The sequence below is a fragment of the Miscanthus floridulus genome, chromosome 2 (assembly GCF_019320115.1).
Source record: "Miscanthus floridulus cultivar M001 chromosome 2, ASM1932011v1, whole genome shotgun sequence".
Classification (NCBI taxonomy): domain Eukaryota; kingdom Viridiplantae; phylum Streptophyta; class Magnoliopsida; order Poales; family Poaceae; genus Miscanthus; species Miscanthus floridulus.
In genome coordinates, this window is record NC_089581.1 from 137,852,321 (window position 1) to 137,871,372 (window position 19,052).

Here is a 19,052-nt window from a genome sequence, read left to right on the forward strand (position 1 = left end):
GTATGTTTCATGTGTTTCATTTGATGTTGCTAAATGATCTAATGTTGCATATGTTGCAATGGCTACACACGTATGTTTCAAGTGTATGTCCCACATGTTTCATCTATTTTAGACGTATGTTGCAAATGTATGTTCCAAATGTTTCAGACGCATGTCTCATGTGTTTCATCTAGATGTTGCAATGATTATACAAGTATGTTTCAATAGTACAATGCATATGTTGCAACGGTCGGACGGATGTTGCAAAGGAGATGAGACATTAGGACTAGGGAAGGGGCACAGCCGAGACAGAGCGCGGTGGAGGACGGGGGCACGGCAGCGATGGCGCCGCATCGAGGGGAGGAGCGTGGTGTGGCGGGGGAAGGAGCGCAGCGGGCTTGACGCCGGGGGCGCAACCGGGATGGGGATAGTGTTACGGACGGCGGGGGTGCAACTGGGATAGGGATCAAGTCACGGATGGTCGAACGCGGTCACTGGCGTGGGATCGGTCGTGGGTGGCCGGATGCGATTTCGTCGCTAGCAGGGGATCTGATGCAAGCGTAGGGGTGTGTCCGATGCGAGGCGGTTGCAGGTGTCCGTATGCGGGCCTGGGCCGAACGTCTGGGCGCTAGGCCTTCCCATTTATAAATGGCCACGGTGCAAAATAAAAATGCAAGACAACCAAATACTACTCGAAAGTATAATGCTATGCTAAATTGGATATCCATTACCATTAATGCTAGACCCTTATGCAGGCTATCACAACCAACGAGACTTACAGATTTTTAGGAGCACAAAAATATACAGTCGAGTAGTCGACATCATACTTCCAGAGCAGATGCAGATTGCAGCGGGCAGACAAGCGTGCATGTGCGTGGCTGAGTCATGGACATGGCCCATCGTACAAGTGAGCAGGGAGCTTGGGCTCAGGTACGGCCTCAAGCGGGACCATTCGCGGCATGGACAGCCCGAATTTCTCCTCCATGCTCAGGTCGTCCACACCCACGCCGTCGGGGAGCCTCCATGCAAAGGCTTGAAGAAGGTTTGCTAGCATCAGCTGCACCATCTTCATCCCGAGGCCGAGGCCCGGGCACATCCGGCGACCGGACCCAAACGGCAGGAACTCCAAGTCGTGGCCCTTCACGTCCACTCCGCTCCCGACGAAGCGCTCCGGCCGGAACTCCTCCGAGGCGTCCCCCCACAGAGCAGGGTCTCGGGCAATGGCCCAGACGTTAACGAACACGCGGGTGCCGGCCGGGATATCGTAGCCGCCCACGGAGGTGTCCTCGCGGGACAGCCGGGGCGCGAGCAGCGGCGCGACGGGGTGCGCGCGCAAGGTCTCCTTCACCACAGCATCCAGGTACGGGAGGCGCGGGATGTCCTCCTCCGTGACGAGCCTGCCACCGCCGACGACACGGTCCAGCTCGCCCGTGGCCTTGGCCATGGCCTCGGGATTCCTTAGAAGCTCCGAGAGAGCCCACTCGGTGGCCACCGCTGAGGTATCCGCGCCAGCGGCGATGATGTCCTGCCGGCATTCATGCGCGTCGATCGATCATCTCTCTGTGACATATATATACCAGCAGATGGAGTGAAAGAAAGTGAAGTCTTTACCAGAATGAATGCCTTGATGCCATCCCGCTCGATGGGAGCCTCCAGGTTGGCATCGTCAGCGAGCTGTAGCAGCCGGTCCACCATGTCCCTCGGCACAAAGCCCTCGCCCTGTCGCCGTCGCCGCTCACTGTGCTCGACCAGGACGTGCTCGAGCAACGGGTCGATCATTTTGCTCAGTCTCTTCATCCTCTTGATGTACCCCTGCAGGTCCAGAAAGCTGAGCCACGGGATCACGTCCCCGACGTTCACCACACCGTTGAGGAAGAAGAACTCCTGGATCATCCACCGGAACGCCTCCGGCGGCATCAGCGAGCCGGCGCCGTCGAAGATGTACTTCCTGCCTAGCGCCATGCGCGAGACCACGTTGAAGCTCGCCATGGAGAGGTGGTCCTTGAGCCGCACCACCGCGCCTCCGTCGCGGGACGCGGCCGCCGACACATCCCGCAGCATGCAGCGCACCTCCTCGATGCGGATATGCTCCGTCGATTTGATCCGGCTCGCGCTGAGGAGCTCGTTCTGGTACAGCTTGCGCCCCTGGCGCCAGTACGGACCGTACGGCGCCCACAGCACGTCGGAGCCGTTGTAGAGGATGTGCCTAGCCGAGGCCACGGCGGGGCGGTCGAGGAACGCCGGGTCGTGGGTCTTGAGGAAGAATTTCGCCATGTCGACGGATGAGCCGACGACGACGGGGTAGGAGCCGAACCGCAGCGACATGAGTGGCCCGTACCGCGTGGAGAGCTCGTGCATTGAGCGGTGCGGGAGTGGCCCGATCAGGTTCAGGTTGCCGATCACCGGCCATGGCCGAGGGCCCGGCGGCAGCATGTACTTGCTGGAGCTGGACCGCCGCCGGCGAAGGAGCACGGCTACAAGGAACAGCGCCACGCCGATGAGAGAACTCCATGGTACTGGTAGCTCCATAAGAATGTGGTGGACGTGTTTTTGTTTCTACTATATATGCATTGGAGTAGTCCGCCAGGAGCGGTGGTTTAAGTTATACTCTGCTTTGTCGCAAAAGAAGTGTCGCTCAAACTTTTCTTAAGTTTACCTATATTTATAAAAAATATTAATAACATTTACGTCTTCAAATAAGTTTATAAAAATAGATTCTATAATATATCTATACTAATTATATACTATAAATATTAATGTTTTTTTGTATATATTTGATAAAGTTAAAATCGTTTGACTCTTAAGAGAGAATGATACTTACTTTGAGACGGAGGAAATATACATACACGCAAAATGGTAGCGCTAGTCGAGCTACAGCAATAACTATTTTATGACAGTGACGGGGCCATTTCATACACCACAAATGAACATCACGACAATGTCTTGCCACAGCAAAAACGTGATGAGACTCTCATCACATTTCGGCAAATTTTGAGCCAGACATACTACTTGTACATGAAAAGACGTTTGCTTTGTCTTCGTCGTGATGTCTAGCCGTTGTTGTTGGGCTCGGCCACCACTTGTGCGTGAACGCAGGGGACGCGCGACAGCAGCAAGGACGGCTAATGTTCCACGCGCTACGGCACAGCGCATGACGCCCCTGCACACGGCCTGTGCGCGAGGCAGCAGTGGCACGGCTTCTCCTCTATAATGCGCGCCAGAGCACGGATGCGAGGGAGCACACTGCAGCCGAACACACGGGCGTCGCGTGGCTCTATTGGCTGCATGTCTGTGCGTGAGACGACGCGACGCGGATGTGAACAGCGACACTTTGTCGGCAACTTCAAAAGATCTATTAGCCTCCACCAATAAACATTTCACGTGATAGCTTTTACTCCATACCAAGCCAAGGAACAAAATATTATGGTGTTATGTAATTATTTTGCGCAAAACAAATCGCCACAAACAACGCTTTTAAATATAATTTCAGATTTTTACCGTTGACGCGACAAGTCGGTTTTTAAATTTTAAATTCGATTTTTGAGCTGGCAAAAACCCTAGTTAACAATATTCGTTCTCCAAAACCAAAGTTGCATTTTCCTCTACAAAACTTGTACTTCAATTTTTATTTAAACCTCAACACATGTTCTATATTATTTTTGCTCTATAAAAATTGCTTTTCATGGTTAATCAAATAAACAAGTCATTCGCTATTTATTTGCTATCATGCATTTTTAAGCATTTTCTTCATACTTTTTCAAAACAAGCCCTAAACAACTTTTGTCCACAAGATCTCCTACAACTAAAAAGAACAAAGCGTGGACACTTTTTGGTGCGACATTTCAACGTGGGTCCATTGTCCTGCCTGTTGCGTTCCCGCATCCTCGCTCCGACGCGTGGCCGTCCCTTGCGATATTTAAAAGGAAAGAGATAAAACGAAATCCCACCCGTGCATGGAAGGCAAACGCCAAATCAAGGCGAATGAAGAAGGAAACAAAAATCGCGTGTTAGAATAGATGGAAGTTGGAGGTAATCACCGCGAGAATAAAGGAAACACCGGCGCCCCACACAATCACCGACAATTCTCTTTTCTCCCTCACTCGCTCGCCTGCCCAGCTTCCCTAGCTTGCGCGAGGGAGCATGAAGTGGACCCCGCGACGGCGACTATCCCGGCGAATGAAGAAGGAAACAAAAATTGCCTACGATTATGTGGTTGCGATCCCATCCGTCCGAGTGAGGAGAAGTGGAGACCAAAGTGATGTCGCGGACGGCGTCCAAGGACATCATCACGCTGTGGGGCTCCAACGCCATCGTCATCGAGTTAGGAGCGCCATAGGCAAAATGCGCTAGCTGCTACGGCGACATCGCAAGGGCCGGGGAGCGGCGACGGCATCGCGTGGGCCGAGCGGCGGCGGTAGCGCGCATGCTGAGGAGCGGTCAACGGTGTAGACCATGCGCAAGCACCAAGGTTCATCCTAATCTCCCGTTCTTTTCTTGCGTGCCCTATCCTTTCTTCCTGAATCACATTTTGTTCTGTCGCGATTCAGTCTCAGTTCTCAATCGGTCACTGTCGTGGTGAATCACTGCTCAAACTAAGGAGATATTATCAGGGAGACCACCACTATTGATTTAATAGTACGATTGAGGTCTGCTAGTGGGAAGTCGTGAAATCAATCTTATTGAAAATGGGATTCATATTATCATATCTAAGATCCCAAACGTATTGTCTTCCTGTAGCTTCGAGTACGTGGAATTTCTTGCCGCTGTGTAGTTTTTTCTTTCCATAAAAATTGTATACTACGGCATGTAGATCTTTTGTCTAAAACTAAATGTTGCAGAATGGTTGGAGTCCGGGAAGATGCAGTGGGTTAAGCTAGTGATCATGAGCAAGGCCACCACCCACCAGCGAGGTGTGCTAGAGCGTTGGACTTCAACATCATCATAGACGCTGAGGTCATCGAGAAGGGGTGGGCCACCCTTACTCTTATCCCCACTTCTTCACTCTCTTCCTAGGACCCTAATCAATCGGTAAGTAGCCAGTGCCGCATGTGTCATGGCTTGATTGCATCTTCTTCTGATGTTCGTCAGGGCTATCAAGGAGAAGGGCGACAAGGAGATCATGAGGGAGATTTAGGCCATCATGCCCTTCGCATCTTGCATTCACCCTTGCCTCGATGAGCCATGTAAGGACACATCAGCCAGCATCCAATCGCCTAATTAATTTCCTCTCCTCTTTCGCCTTCCTTATGGAACTGCGATAGGAGACAAATTAATTTGTAGTTAATGCATACTGTTTTTTTTTTCTCGAATGCCATACTGTGAATTCTGAAATTTGTTCTACAGATAGAGCAATCCACAATATGCAGTTGTGCGCAAGAACCAAAAGTTAATTATGAAATTTGTTTTCTACAGATTTGTTTTTCAAGTCTGTTGCCTGTTGTTGTTGTTCCCTTCCCCTTCCTGTAAAGGTCGATTATCAACTTTTTAATATTGGGATAATTGTTATATTAACAGTCCATCCTATTATAAGTTTTGTTATATTAATAGTCCATCCTACTAATGGCTATGTTCTCCAACTCTTTGCAGAAAGGAAATATGATCTGGAGTTCAAGTAAAGAAATAAATCAGGTTAGAACTTCAGAAGTGCAGATGATATGGTTGAGATCTATAGATAGCTTTCTTCAGTATATATATCACTGAATTATGGGTTCGCATCATCTTTTAAATTCATGGAGATTAAACGTAAGGTCGTTGATTTCTTTCCTCAATTTTCTACGCACTAGAGTACCTGCTTGTCTCAACTGAGTGGTCCTTAACAAAGATGACCGGGTGCACTAAAAAATATTTAAGAACTCAGAGTTTGCCCATTCGCTCACATACATAGGCAAAATTGATATAATTACATGAAACCATTCTTCACATGTTGCTTCAAATTTGTTTACCAGGTTTGCTTCAAAACTGATTTATGAATATAATTTTTTTCGTGACCGTACCATGGCACGTTTTTCATTAAGAGGGAGTTTAGATAACATTTTTTTCAGAACCCCACTCCTGAACTTTATTGACTGCTATGTGAGGCTACAAAACACTTAGATTTCTAGACTTCATGTATCTGCAAATGTTGTTGGGGTGAACAAACATTGAAAGGCATGAACAAATAGTAGCACTGGAACTTTGGATTTTGTAAGCAAATGAATATGATTTTTTTTTGCGAGGAAAATGAATATATGAATGTAAGCAAAACATTGCTTCTCAGCCTATTTAACAATTCATGTTTTATTTTTATTTTGATTGATACTCATGGAAACCTACGTTTTATAACATTCATGTTTTTTTTAAGTTCCTGTTTTCCTAATTCAAAGAATACAGTGAAAGATTTTCATCGTTGTAAGTTTTTGCTATGCTATTCTATTGCTGCATGCTATGACGGATCTTTTAAAATGGTTTTCTAGAGTTGTGTTGTCATAATCTGTGTTTGTTTGAAGTGGAACACTCAGCTATTTTCTTTGAAGGGAAACATTCAAATTTTATTGCAATTAGAGCTGCAATAGTAAAGTGTCGGGTTGTATCCCACAGACCTTGACTTTGGCCGTCGTTGGGCCGTTGGTCAAATATTATTTTGTTCCCATCGTTAGCCCCACTTGTGTACAGCGAGGTCGACGGCGCGGGCACTATACGGTGATATAACATACTTTGTTTTAAGGTTTTGTGAAAGATTTTTTATGTTTTGTGAGAGTTTTTTTAAGACACGTAGTATTACCCATGTGAAAGACACTAATATTTTATATATATACTCGAACTTGTGTACAGGATGGTATGGAGTTACGGTGAAACTTATTGTGGATTTATTAGCGCACGAAAAAAATGGATATCGGATATTTCTTTCTGCCGATATAAATATGGTAAAGTTTGCGAGCCTGTGACGCCACGCTCTCCGTGACTGTTAATTTCACAAACTTTGCTTTTTGGATTAACTGTAACTTTAACGTTGATATTTATCTTATCGTGAGATCCGTATGTTTTTAGTATAAATTGTTAGCTATATAGTAGCAACGCACGAGCACGCTACCTAGTTATTTAAAAGTTGTTAAGCACCGAGACAAGTTGACTAGCGACACTTATTTGTTTGTTTTATTCACAAAAGCGAGTCACACAAGATTCATTTATAATTCCATGTGTGCTTTAAATTTTTAAACTCGAAAATTTGTTTTGCTAACTTCTCTTAGGCATTAACCTAGGTGCTAAGCAAGCTCGTAACACCAGAGATGTTACATGATCGTACTTCCAAAGGCTTTTAAATTAAGCATTATGCTTAGGTTAAAATGCCTTCCTAAATCAAATTAGACGTGGTGTCTAGGTTAATTTTTGAGCCGATAGTATGCTCTAGTAGATATTGGATATTTTGTTGGACTAACCCCTGCAGTGAACTCTCAATTCAATTTGGGTAGGTCACGAGATACATTCAAATCAAAGATGAAGCAAGACACATGATGAACTCCAATAACTTTGTGAAAAAAAGACACAGCTCATTCATCATGGATGGAGGAACTCAAGTCTGCATCTCCAATGAACAACATCTCGTCAACCAAGAATCAACGAAAATCAAAGAGGTTGACGAGAGAAGAACATGCAACTTGTCGCATCCTCATCTCCTGGATCAGATGATGCAAAGAAAAGCTAAATGCAAGGAGAAGTCTCGATCAATGGACCTAATAAGCCCTCACCAACAGGAGATCATTTGTGAAAACAAATCATTGAGGCATAAAACAAAGGGTGAGACGGAAGGTCCAACAAAATGACAAGATCGAAGAGCAGAAAGATGGCATGACAAAAGGATGAGAAAGGAAGGGTGCAATCTAGGCAACAAGAAGCTCATAACTGTGAGGCTAGCCGAACAATGAAAACTTCAAGCAAAAAGGGAAGGACCATCGCGAGTCATCTACCATTCGTCATGTGGTGTCATCATGCTTCAATGACGAAGATAACATCCTAAGGTAAATGGTCATTATTTAAATAGTTTTCCTTGATTCGGGTAGGCACATAACTAAGAAACAAATATGTTTGAGTTACAACTTACTTGATACAATCTGACTAACTTAACATGTTCTTTAAGCTTGTTACTAGCACCATTTTCTTGATCTCATAGCCTTAACCAAATGAACTGAAAAAATACACCTCCTATCTCTAGAAGATGATAGTCATGATCATGTAAAGATTGATACATTATGCACAGATAGACAATCCTTACATGGGTTAAGCAATATTACCCTTTTGGTCAAATGTACTTAAATTCTACATTCATATTCAATCTTCTGATCTTATCCCCCATGATATAATTGAACAAATCGCATAACATCAACTTCATCTTGTTCCATGTGCCTAAGGCTAGAGAAGAATGAATAAAGTTTTGGTTCTGTTGGTGTTTTTCCATCAACAGAACCTATGCACTTGATCTCTACCTTGTCTTTATGAGCAGGACACACTTCAAGCAAAGTATGGGAGAGTAAGTTGATTCTCCTAATTTCTACAAATGTTCTGAACCTGTCAAACCAAAATCCAAACTCAGAACTATGACGGGTTTGGCAGAAGAAGGTGACATCACTATTAGAGACGTCATCACAAGAACCCTCGTCTTCAGAGCAAACCGAGGTACTTGATTAATGAACTTCACAAGGAGAAGTCCGGTTCAAAGGACTTACAACACCGAACCCTCACCGAAAGAACTAGCTTGGGGAAGAAGCACTCCCATGTATCCAGGTAAGTATTCTTTCCCCTTTATTTTAGTTTTAGTTTCTTTTAATTAGTAAAAATGATGAATGAAAAACAAAATATAAATTTATCTTTGCATTAGTCATTTATAATAATGTGTGATCTAGTAAAATTAAAAATAAAATAAAAAAAGGTGTGTCTAGTTTGCTTTAATTTGTTTTTAAGAGCTGAATAAAATAAAGAGGACTCAAAATAATCTCTTAAATGGAAATGATGAATAGTTGCTCTGTTGTAATTCCTTTCAAGTACCTAGTTTTCAGCCTTGAATTCTCCTGAGTTTTGGATAAGACTGTTTTAATATAAGGATTTACTATGAACTTGAAACTCATGGTGACATATGCTTAATCTAAATCTAGGTAGTTGACGGATATGATATGAGAAGGTCTGAGCTGCTGTTTATCTTGTTCCTAGTGACACTAAAGTACTGGAGATTTATCTTTGAAAAACATAAAAATGCTACATGATGAGTTCCTGTATGACAAAGCTTGAATTTCCATCAGAGCCATACATATTATTTAGGCTAGGAAAACTTTTACATATATGCTGCTTGCTTTTGCATTGAGTTTCATCAAGCTTTGTTGACCCTTATGAGAGGTTTGTCATGCTCTTAAAATCAAGATCACATACACATCACCCACATATACACCTACTATTCCTACATTGGGGATAGACATAGAAACATGCCTTCAATCTAGATCCACCAAAAAATGTTCTACTCCTACACTAGGGGTGAACACAAAAACATGCTTGTTAGGTTTCCCATCCACCAAATAAATGCTCCAAGTTCTTGTTGCTATCTCTCAAAGTTTTGTTGCAGAAAAGAGGCATGTGCTATGCAAAAGTTATTCATATAAAAAAAGAAAAGAGAAAGAAAAGAAAAAAAAGAGGGAGTTGAGAAAAAAATGGACAAGTGTCCGAGATATTTAAAACAATGGGTACTTAGAAGCCCGCCTGAAAAAAGAGAAAAAGAGATAAATAAGATAGCCCCAGTTCTCTAGCAAATGTTTCCAAGTTTTAAAAGAGAGATAAGTTTTTAAGGTGCAAAGTAGAATTAGGTTAGCCACTATATATATCCACCATATATCTACACGCATGCACCTCTTGATTTGATTGTATGACTCAGCTCTCTTTGGATCCGTTGTTTGACTTTACAATATATGCATTATAAGTATGCTCTAGCTTTCTCCCTACCTATGAACTCCACATAAGCCTTAGTGGTAGGAAGAAAAAGGCATAACATCTTTATTGTCTTGGTGAGGATCCACAAATACCACATATATTGAGAGACTTGAGAGTGTCATACAATGGAATCTCTTAGTTTTATTTTGAATACTTATAAAAACTCCAGAACAATGGTAGAACAAAGAATTTGAGACATAGTGCTTGACTTGATTGTTCTATCTTTCAATTGCTCAAGACCCAAGTGAAGGCTAAGAAGCCCCATGGTTGAAGGTAATATGGGTAAGTTTGAAATTCAGATCAGTTTATTTTAATCCGGAGGAGAATTCTTGATTGAACGCATGTGTACTTTTGAGGCGTGAAAGCATAGTAGCAACTCCTGATCCATTGTTTAAGTTTAACTTTGCTCAGAGACTGGCAAAGGGTAAGTTTGGAGGAGCTTGTTGACGGTCATTAATATCAATTATAAACCATCAATATAACCTACACATATACTTAATTCCATCATTAAACATAGGTCTAGGGGTTTAAACTAACAAATTCCATAAGTTTTGGTGAATCTATATTTTTAGCAGGGTTTATTCAGAAAACCGTTAACGTGGACCCAAACGTCGAACTTAATTGTGCTTAACCACATCATAAACAACTCCAGAAGACTCCAGAACACTCCAGAAGGCAACCCACCGCAGCAGATCCTAAGTGGCTGCCAGGTGGGGCTGGTCGGCCCCACCACTAGGCCGCCCGACCTATGGGCCCCCTGGTCAGCCTCTCCTTCGAATGTCGGTTCTCCACTGCCTCCTAGATTGCATCTACGCCATCCTTTTAAGTCGGTTTGATCCGAGGGTCCAGAATTGATGTTGCCCCCTATATATATGACCCTATACCCCCCTCCAAAGAGCCATCCTAAAACCCTAATCCATATCCTCCTCATCAGGATCAGAGCCAGCAATCAAGAGAAGAATAGTCCTTCATAGGATCTAGTCTTATCAAAAGAAATAGTGAGATAGAGAGTGAGGGAAGAGTTTGGAGGAGGTGCCGGCTTGTCGGTGCTCTCTCTATAGCTTGTACCTTGGCCGATCTAAGTTCTACTTGAGCTTGCTTCTGAGATTTCTCTGGTAATCAACTTCTGATTCAAGTAAGCATCTTGTTTATATTATTCATCAGGATCATGACTCTTTTGAGTGCTTTATTCTCTTCCTAGGGGGAGTAAAGTATTAATCATAAGTGTAAACGTGATGCTTGGACTTGGGTTAATCGTGGATGCACCCTGCATTCCGGACCAGTGGTAGATCGCGAAGTAGCGTTAGAACACAAGTGTGACACATTCGTTGAGCCCTCTGTAGTCCACCTCCCGTTTGTAGGCCAAGTAGGACCCGGTTGTGAAGGAAAGCATCCTCTGCTGGTGTCTTTCCTTACGTAATGTCCCCAGTTGAATAGTAGAAGACATAGCTTATCAAAGTCAGAACAAGAGAACCTTAGTTATCCTCTCTACGCTCCTATTTATCCTAACCTTGTTGCTACTCTTAGTTAAGTTAGACCGTAGTTAGTCTCACATGTTTTCCTGTAGATACGATACTTGGAATACTTTCGGATGAAAGCTACAACGGTATCCGTGCGCTTGCGAATTTATCTGTGTGCGTTAATAAATACCAACAACTACCAAATGACTGACAACCAAATTCAACAATGAGCTCGTTCGCTGGTCTGGAGGAGACCAGCCAGCCGGCTGGTTCCCCTCACGCGACACTGTTCATTCATTTAGCCAAACAGTGTTTTTCTCTCACAACAAACCAGTCGGAACAATGTTTTTCAGCCAAGTTCAGCTCAGTGAACGGGGCAAATATTTAAAATCTAATGCTTACTTTCACAGAAAACTCAACTGCTCGGTTGGTAACGAGTAAGCAAGTTAGATAATCCTACTAATACATCACATAAGAGGCAACCTTCATTATCTGCTACATGACTTTTTTAGGCATAACCGGGAGTTATGAATGAAATACTAAGAGTAAAATAGATGGAATATTTAAGATGGTGAAAGTTATTTGCTGCGAAACCAGTGGCCTGTCCAAATATGCAAAAATACCATCGTCAAGATAAACTTAACAAGCCATTCTCACTTATTCGTAAAGGTCTAGACACAAAAATTCTATACAAAGCCCCCTTTGTTGCTTATTACTGAATACCTGACCAGGTTTATCAAATCGAAGAAGAAAAGTAGTAATTAATAGTGGAATATGCCTACAGGACATAAGCCTAGCCAGAAGAGCAAAGTGTATCCCTCATTTGGATTTTGGACCAGGAGTAGTATTAGTATAAATTTTATCCAGGGATGCTGCAGACAAAGAATAGCTTGTTCAGGTTCAGACTCTCAGTTCACAATTGAACCTCACTGATATGTTCCAGTGGAAGCAACTTACAACAGGTACTGACTAATCATGCAAAAAGAAGGGACATGGCATTGTTCCACTCCCAAACGCATCTCCACTCGAAACCCTGCCCCTGCCTCGGTCTTCTGCCCATTTCCAAACACTGGCGATCTAACATGTTACGCCGGAAGAGATTCATTTCATCACCAGGCCAAATACAACAGCAAGCCAACATGCGGGAGGACAGTGGTAGACAAGTGGACGCTTGGCATTGGTAACTTGTTCATGATGAACTGCGATCAAAGGGAGAGGAATGTCCACCGAGGAAGAAGGTTCCTCGTCAAGGTCAGTCATGGAAGCTATACCTCGGTAGGGTTCTTGCACGGATCAGAGCACAAAAAATAGGAAAGAGAGTAATGCTAAAAATGGAAACGACTAGTTCCCAGTCGGATCGGATGGTTTGCATTTAAAACCCGTGATCGTTTGCTGATCAGGGGCATTTTCTTTTTCATTGGAGAAGGGACTAAAGAATAAATTTTAGTCTCAATTAGTCCCTTTGAACCAAACACTGGGGACTAAAACAGTGACTTGTGACTAAAATATAGTAGTCCCTTGGGAGGCTGCTAATTAAAACTAAACAGCCCATATCCATCCCTTCCTCTCTCCTTCTTCGTAGTCTCTCTCCTCTTCTTTAGTCCTTGAAAATAAACACCATTTTAGTTTTGTTTTAGTCTCTAATCTAAGGGGGTGTTTGGTTCCTACAGGAAAATTTTAGTCCCTGTCCCATCGGATGTTTGGACACATGCATGAAGTATTAAATATAGATGAAAAAATAACTAATTGCACAGATTGTGGCTAATTTGCGAGACGAATTTTTTAAGCCTAATTAGTCCATGATTTGACAATATGGTGCTACAGTAAATATGTGCTAATGGCGGATTAATTAGGCTTAATAAATTTATCTCGTAAATTAGTCTCCATCTATGTAATTAGTTTTATAATTAACTCATATTTAGTTCTCCTAAATAGCATCTAAACGTCCGATGTGATATGGACTAAAATTTAGTCCACGGAACCAAACACCCCTAGACTAAAGAAAAGAACGCGCCCTAGCACGTTGCAGCAGCCTTGCAGCGCGCGGGCGACGCCAACGCGGTCACGGCCCGTGCAGGCGCGAGTGTGCCCGCTGCAGGAGACAGGGAGAAACCGGCGCGGCCACGCGAGAGCGGCTCGTGCAGGCACCGCTGTACGTGTAGCCCTGTGAGCGAGGTCGGCATGGCCGCATGGGCGCATCTGTGGCGAGGTGGGCGCGGTAGGGTGTAAGGGGCGGGGGGATGAGGCCCAAGGGGCTGTCCAAATCATGCCGACACGAAAAACACGTGTCCTGCCGCGTGCCGATCGACAACCTTGCCGAGTCGTCGACCAGGGCGGGCCCGAAATGAGCTGGCAAGGTGTGAAAAGCTTCGAGCAAACTGATGACCGCATGGTGCGGCACCCATGCTCTGTGGTGGGTTCTGTCCTCGTGCCAATGACTATAATATACTGGCGCCGTTTCATCCACGGATCCTAGCAGCTGTTTTTTTTTAAACTTCATTTCCATATGGTGCGTTCACTCTTGTGACCGGTATAGGGCAGCTGTTTTTTTTTTTTTAAACTCTATTTTTTCCATACGCGTTCACTCTTGTAGGGCAAGGATAGCCACCGCACGGGTGAGGACGAGGACGAGGACGAGGACGAGGGTCGCGCGGGCGAGGACGAGAATGTCGATTGTGGCGGCATGAGGTTTTTTAAATTTTTATTTGCTTTTCACCGCTGGTTTGCAAATTGTCAGTGATTATATCCATTTTCAATGCCCACTTTTACTGCAGCCGATAGTGATGGGGCTTTGAGCTCGTGCGCAATGCACCGATACGACTTATAGAATATTGTAAGCACACACGTGAACCACGAGCCTTTTTATTTTACATTTGCTTGGATTCTTTCCTGATTCATGCAGGTCTAGGTTATAATTAATTCGCCGTAAGGAAAAGCCATCGCCATACCTATTATACGTATAAGTATCGTCCCCACTCATGTGTTGCTCGATCGCTCTGTATAAATATCGATACCAATACGGAGTAGAGTAAGCAGTGCATGCAAGTGCAAGCACCGAGCCAGCTGCTGATCGACGAACATTATTACCGCAGGTTTGTAATGAATCGACCGGTGAAAATTATTTTCACTTTGACCTAATGGAGTCGGTAGTGATAATCTTTTTCATGGTCGGGTTGTATCCTGAACCGACAATGAAAACCAGACTAGTTTTCGCTGTTGGTTCAAGACACAATCTGACGATAAAAAACGAAGAAAATATATAAGTAGACACCAAACCATATCCCTCTCTCTCTTGGTCACTGGCACTCCCTCCCGGCCACCACTCTCTCTTCCTCTCCGGCCCCTCTCCCTCCCTCCCTCCCGACCCCTCTCTCACTGATGTCGGCGTGCATCGCGACAGTCGGCCAAACGACGGGAGCCCGCTCCCTGCCCCCTCTCCTGTTGGATCTAAAGGGTTGGGGGGCGACCTCCCCTCTCCCGGTGTGGTGGCGTCAAGGGCTCGCCGCCCTTCTTCAAGCGACAGACCTGGGCAACCAAGACAAGGATAGCCACCGCGTGGGCTAGGACGAGGATGAGGATGGCGCAGACGAGGATTTGTGGAAATTGTCATACAGTGCGTTCACTCTTGTAGGGCAAGGATAGCCACCGCGCGGGTGAGGACGAGGACGAGGATCGCGCGGGCTAGGACGGGGATGAGGATGTCAATTGTGGCGGCGCGAGGTTTTTTAAAATTTTTTATTTGCTTTTCACCGCCGATTTGCAAATTGTCAGTGATTATATCCATTTTCACTGTCCACTTTCACCATAGTCCACAACCGAGCAAAATCGACAGTGATGGGATTTGAGACCTGACAGTAATGATATATCTATAATAGTGAAACTAAACCTAAAGGAACGGCTCAACTATAAACTAGGGATGGGCTCCTCTCCTTCTTTCCCTCTGGCGGTTTCATTGGAGATAAAGGAGAGGCCTCTAGGCAACGACTACAAGTTGCCCTGATTGCAGCGATAGCTCGGAGTTCTTATTAGTGAGGTTTCTCGAGGGTTTGGAGATGGTGCTGAGAAGACCTCTTTGCACCAGAGGAGAGAAAACACGCGCGCGCACACAGGATCCGAATATAATGCCTGATTATAAACATGAATCCTACATGCTCGGATGACAAATGAAGAGGGAGATGAAGTGATGAAGTATAGTGTCGACCAAACTCTGAAAAACGTGGAGGTTAGGTACCCCAAAGATGGATCATGAGAGCGCCCCTGCTGGCGATGGCGGAACCCGCCTCCGCCACCCCGATGCAGCCCCAGATCCTCCGCCGCGGCGAGCCCATCCCGCAGATCCACCCCATCCCGATCACCCCCAACAGCTCCGGCGTGCCTCCGTACAACGACGAATCTGAGAGCAGCCCCGCTTCGGGAGATCGAAGCGCACCTCCAGTTGAGACACCACCGCTGCCGCCACCGATCCACACACGCCGGCCGGCGCTGGATGACGACCTGCTGATCCTAGCCACGTCGGATTCTGGCATCCTACAACCCTCCTACGTGGACATCGTCAAGCGGCACAAGTCTACAGTTATGAAGGCGCACCTACCCCGTCAACCAACGGCTCGCACCCTCTAGTCCGCCATTACTACGCCGAGGGGATGCACTTACTACGGGCGTGGCTTCGCTGACGAGCCGTCTCGTCGGCTCCGCACGGACGGCGCCCCCCGAGGCCACCATGATGACCCGTCACCTCGCCGCGCGGCGCTACACCGGCAGCCTACTTCCCCTACAACGCGCGCCTTCAATTCGGCAGAAGCAGAGTGGTTCGAGGCCAGGGTGAAGCACTGGTGGCGCAAGCTGCAACAAGGGTCAACTACTGAAGCCCTGCAACGCCATAGGCCGTCAAATCGTGCATCGCGTCCTCTTCGTGGCCAGCTGCGCGCTGAGGCTACAATTACATCGCCTGCGCTCCGCGCTTTTCGCCTCAAAACTAAAGGAAAGTGTTTCAAGTGCCTCTCCTCTGACCACCGTGCCGCATCCTGCCGAGACCCCATCCGCTGCTTCCGCTGTCTTGGTCTTGGCCATCGAGAGAGAGATTGCAGGCGATTTGGCACCCAACGCTCGAGCACAGCTGCGCGGCGCGCCTGCAAGGAGGACCTCCCCCCACCGCCACCGCCGCCGCGCGTGGGACAAGCTGCTATGGCGAGGCTCAGAGACCCAGAGACGAGGCCTGATGAGGACGAATGCCTCATCCCAACCTCATTTGCCACTGAGGCAAGCCGGCGAGAGTGGGAGGAAACTGCTGCTATCTCCTGGGCCATGTCTGGGCCACCCAACACCGGTCCTAGGAAGGTGGAGGCGGCCATCCGTGATGAGTTCCGCCTCTGGCAAGGCGAGGTGGTCGTCACCAGGCATCACCCTCAAGTGTTCCTCATCAAGTTCCACCATCATCATCATTGCAGCAGGGCCCTGCAGCAGGGCTTCGCCAAGCGCCACGGCATCGACATTCACTTCGTCAAGTGGCACAGCCTCGCCAACTGCTTAGGTGTGTCACTCCTCTTCCGTGTCAAGCTCTGCCTCGATGGTGTGCCCAGACATGCCTAGGATGATGGCATCATTGAGCGCATCATTGGGAGACGCTGTGCACTGGAGTCCATCGACACCGACCTGCTCCACCCAGCTGAGACAAAAACCATTGATCTCTGGGCCTGGACAGCGAATCCGAGCCTAATCCCGAAGAAAATTTGGCTAACCTTCACCAACCGCACCAAAGATGCCAAGCTTCAGTCAATCCTAGTGACTGAGACGCCGCTGGAGCACTGGCAACAAGGCACCAGGCATGCTGTCATCATCCACCTGAAAGAAATCCACGACTACACCGCCTCCACCATCGACGACAAAGGCAACATCTCCCCAGGTAAAAGACGTCTCCCTAAATGGCGCCTGGGTGTTGTTGACGGAGCGCAGGTTCCTGCTCGTGCTTTTGAGGAGTTCCCGCACCACCCACCACCACCTAGGCGCACCGACAAGGACGAGCCGCGCACCAGGCGGCCTGATAGCAGGTCCTCTAAGGGAACAAAGGGGCGCTACAACAACGACCACCCCAACTTCTACAAGGGCCGTGGCAAGCGCCACGACCACGACGACGACTATGACACTTATGGCCGGGGTGGCCGAGATGACCCTGGCAGGTATGGCCGGGGTGATCACAGCGGTGCTGGTGGCTACCGTGAACGTGACCGCTCCCCTCCACGTCGCCTCTGGGCACAGGGCAGTAGGCATGGAGGTCGACAAAGGGCTCCCGACGCCCTCAAGCATGCTGTGGTGCAACCAACTGAGCTCCTGCTGCCGGCTCAGCTTCCTCAAGTAAGTGTCTTGCAGGTGACTGAAGAGGCTGAGCTGCAGCGCCTCTTCAAAGCCCATGCCATGGCCCTCCAAGGTGCTATGCAGCGCATCGTGGACCGGGCAGGCGTCCAGCACACCGGAGAGATGGCCTCCTTGCTGAAGTCTCTCATGCAAGACTACATCGACAAAGCTTCGGCACTAGCTGAGGGGCTTGGGCTGCTTGAAGGCCCCCCAGAAGCTGATAGGCTGGACCTGCAGGAGTCAGGGAATGAAGCCCAGTCCAAGCGGCCCCCCAGCCAGCTCCGACAGGCCGAGCTCTTCACACCACGGTCCCAGTGCGTGACATCTTCGACCGCATCCTCAACACGCTCCCACCGAATGCAGCAGTGGAAGACAACTCCATTGCTGCGGTCGAGAAAGCATTGGCCCGCATCGAGCTCGCTGCAGTGGAGAGCCCCACAATTCAGGGTGACGCTGGTGTCGCGACACTCTTCAGCAAGGCGATGGCGCCACTGCTCCAACAACCACAGCACACAGCTGCTACTACGCCAACACCGGCCTCTGGCGGGGCTAGGCGCCGCAGACGCCAGCGTGCCTTCGACATGTCTACGGTACGGCGAAGTGCTCGCCTGGCCAATGCTCGCCCCATGTCCCAGATGCAGCATGCTCAGAGAAACCTTTGCTGAAAACTTGGTCTCCTGCATGATGATCTTGAACCTGTGGAAACCGCTTTGCAGGACTACATCGCCATGTTCAATGGCCCGCTGCCGACGAACATCATTGCCGCGCTGACGGAGATGTTCAACCTGGGCACCGAAGAGCCAAATGAAGTTGATGATGCGCTGCTTCGCATGGTGGGCGAGGGAGTCGAAGAACTCCGCGACGTAGCCATCCTGACTGCAGCTGCCTGACGGTCATTGCAGACTGCACAACTTGCGCCCTAACGCTTAATATGTATCAAGCTACATTGTATCAGAATTTGTACCAGTACTTCGCACATTCCACTGTAGGCCTGATTGCAGACTTGTCGGGCCACCATGATTTGTGTACGCCGAAGACTATTTTTAGTATGCTTCAACTTTGCTTCTCAACCACGGGTGATGCTTCCAGAATTGTTTTATTGCTCCTGAATGCCTGGAGATGTAGATCAGTCTTCGGCGATCTTTCTCCAATCCTACGAATGTTCCTGTAGGCTGCCATCATGCAGCAATTTGAGGAGTTCACCACCCCTCCATGAGTGCACACAGCATTGATCCCTTGTCCTGGAATGTTCGAGGCCTAAATCAACAAGCTCGAAGAGACACCGTCCACCAATTAATAGCAGCGACGTCATGC

The 19,052-nt window shown here is 47.1% G+C and overlaps 1 protein-coding gene and 1 pseudogene across 1 annotated transcript; one reads left to right on the top strand and one right to left on the bottom strand.

Annotated features, from left to right (window-relative positions):
- Positions 1 to 702: 702 nt before the first annotated feature.
- Positions 703 to 2,592, bottom strand: LOC136539820 (dimethylnonatriene synthase-like). Its single transcript, XM_066531813.1, has 2 exons — positions 1,591 to 2,592; positions 703 to 1,504 (listed from the first exon to the last, which is right to left on the bottom strand). Exons 1-2 carry the CDS (start codon positions 2,506 to 2,508, stop codon positions 863 to 865), a joined length of 1,560 nt encoding a protein of 519 aa, XP_066387910.1. The 5' UTR covers positions 2,509 to 2,592; the 3' UTR covers positions 703 to 862.
- A 13,979-nt stretch (positions 2,593 to 16,571) lies between these two features.
- Positions 16,572 to 18,628, top strand: LOC136537136 (uncharacterized; annotated as a pseudogene).
- The last annotated feature ends 424 nt before the right edge of the window (positions 18,629 to 19,052 follow it).

What these genes read in the sequence shown, in the direction of transcription:
- LOC136539820 (XM_066531813.1), bottom strand. Translation starts at nt 2,508, where the DNA reads ATGGAGCTACCAGTACCATGGAGTTCTCTCATCGGCGTGGCGCTGTTC. An exon ending in GCATCAAGGCATTCATTCTG is followed by an intron (nt 1,505 to 1,590) that starts GTAAAGACTTCA and finishes GAATGCCGGCAG; the next exon opens with GACATCATCGCCGCTGGCGC.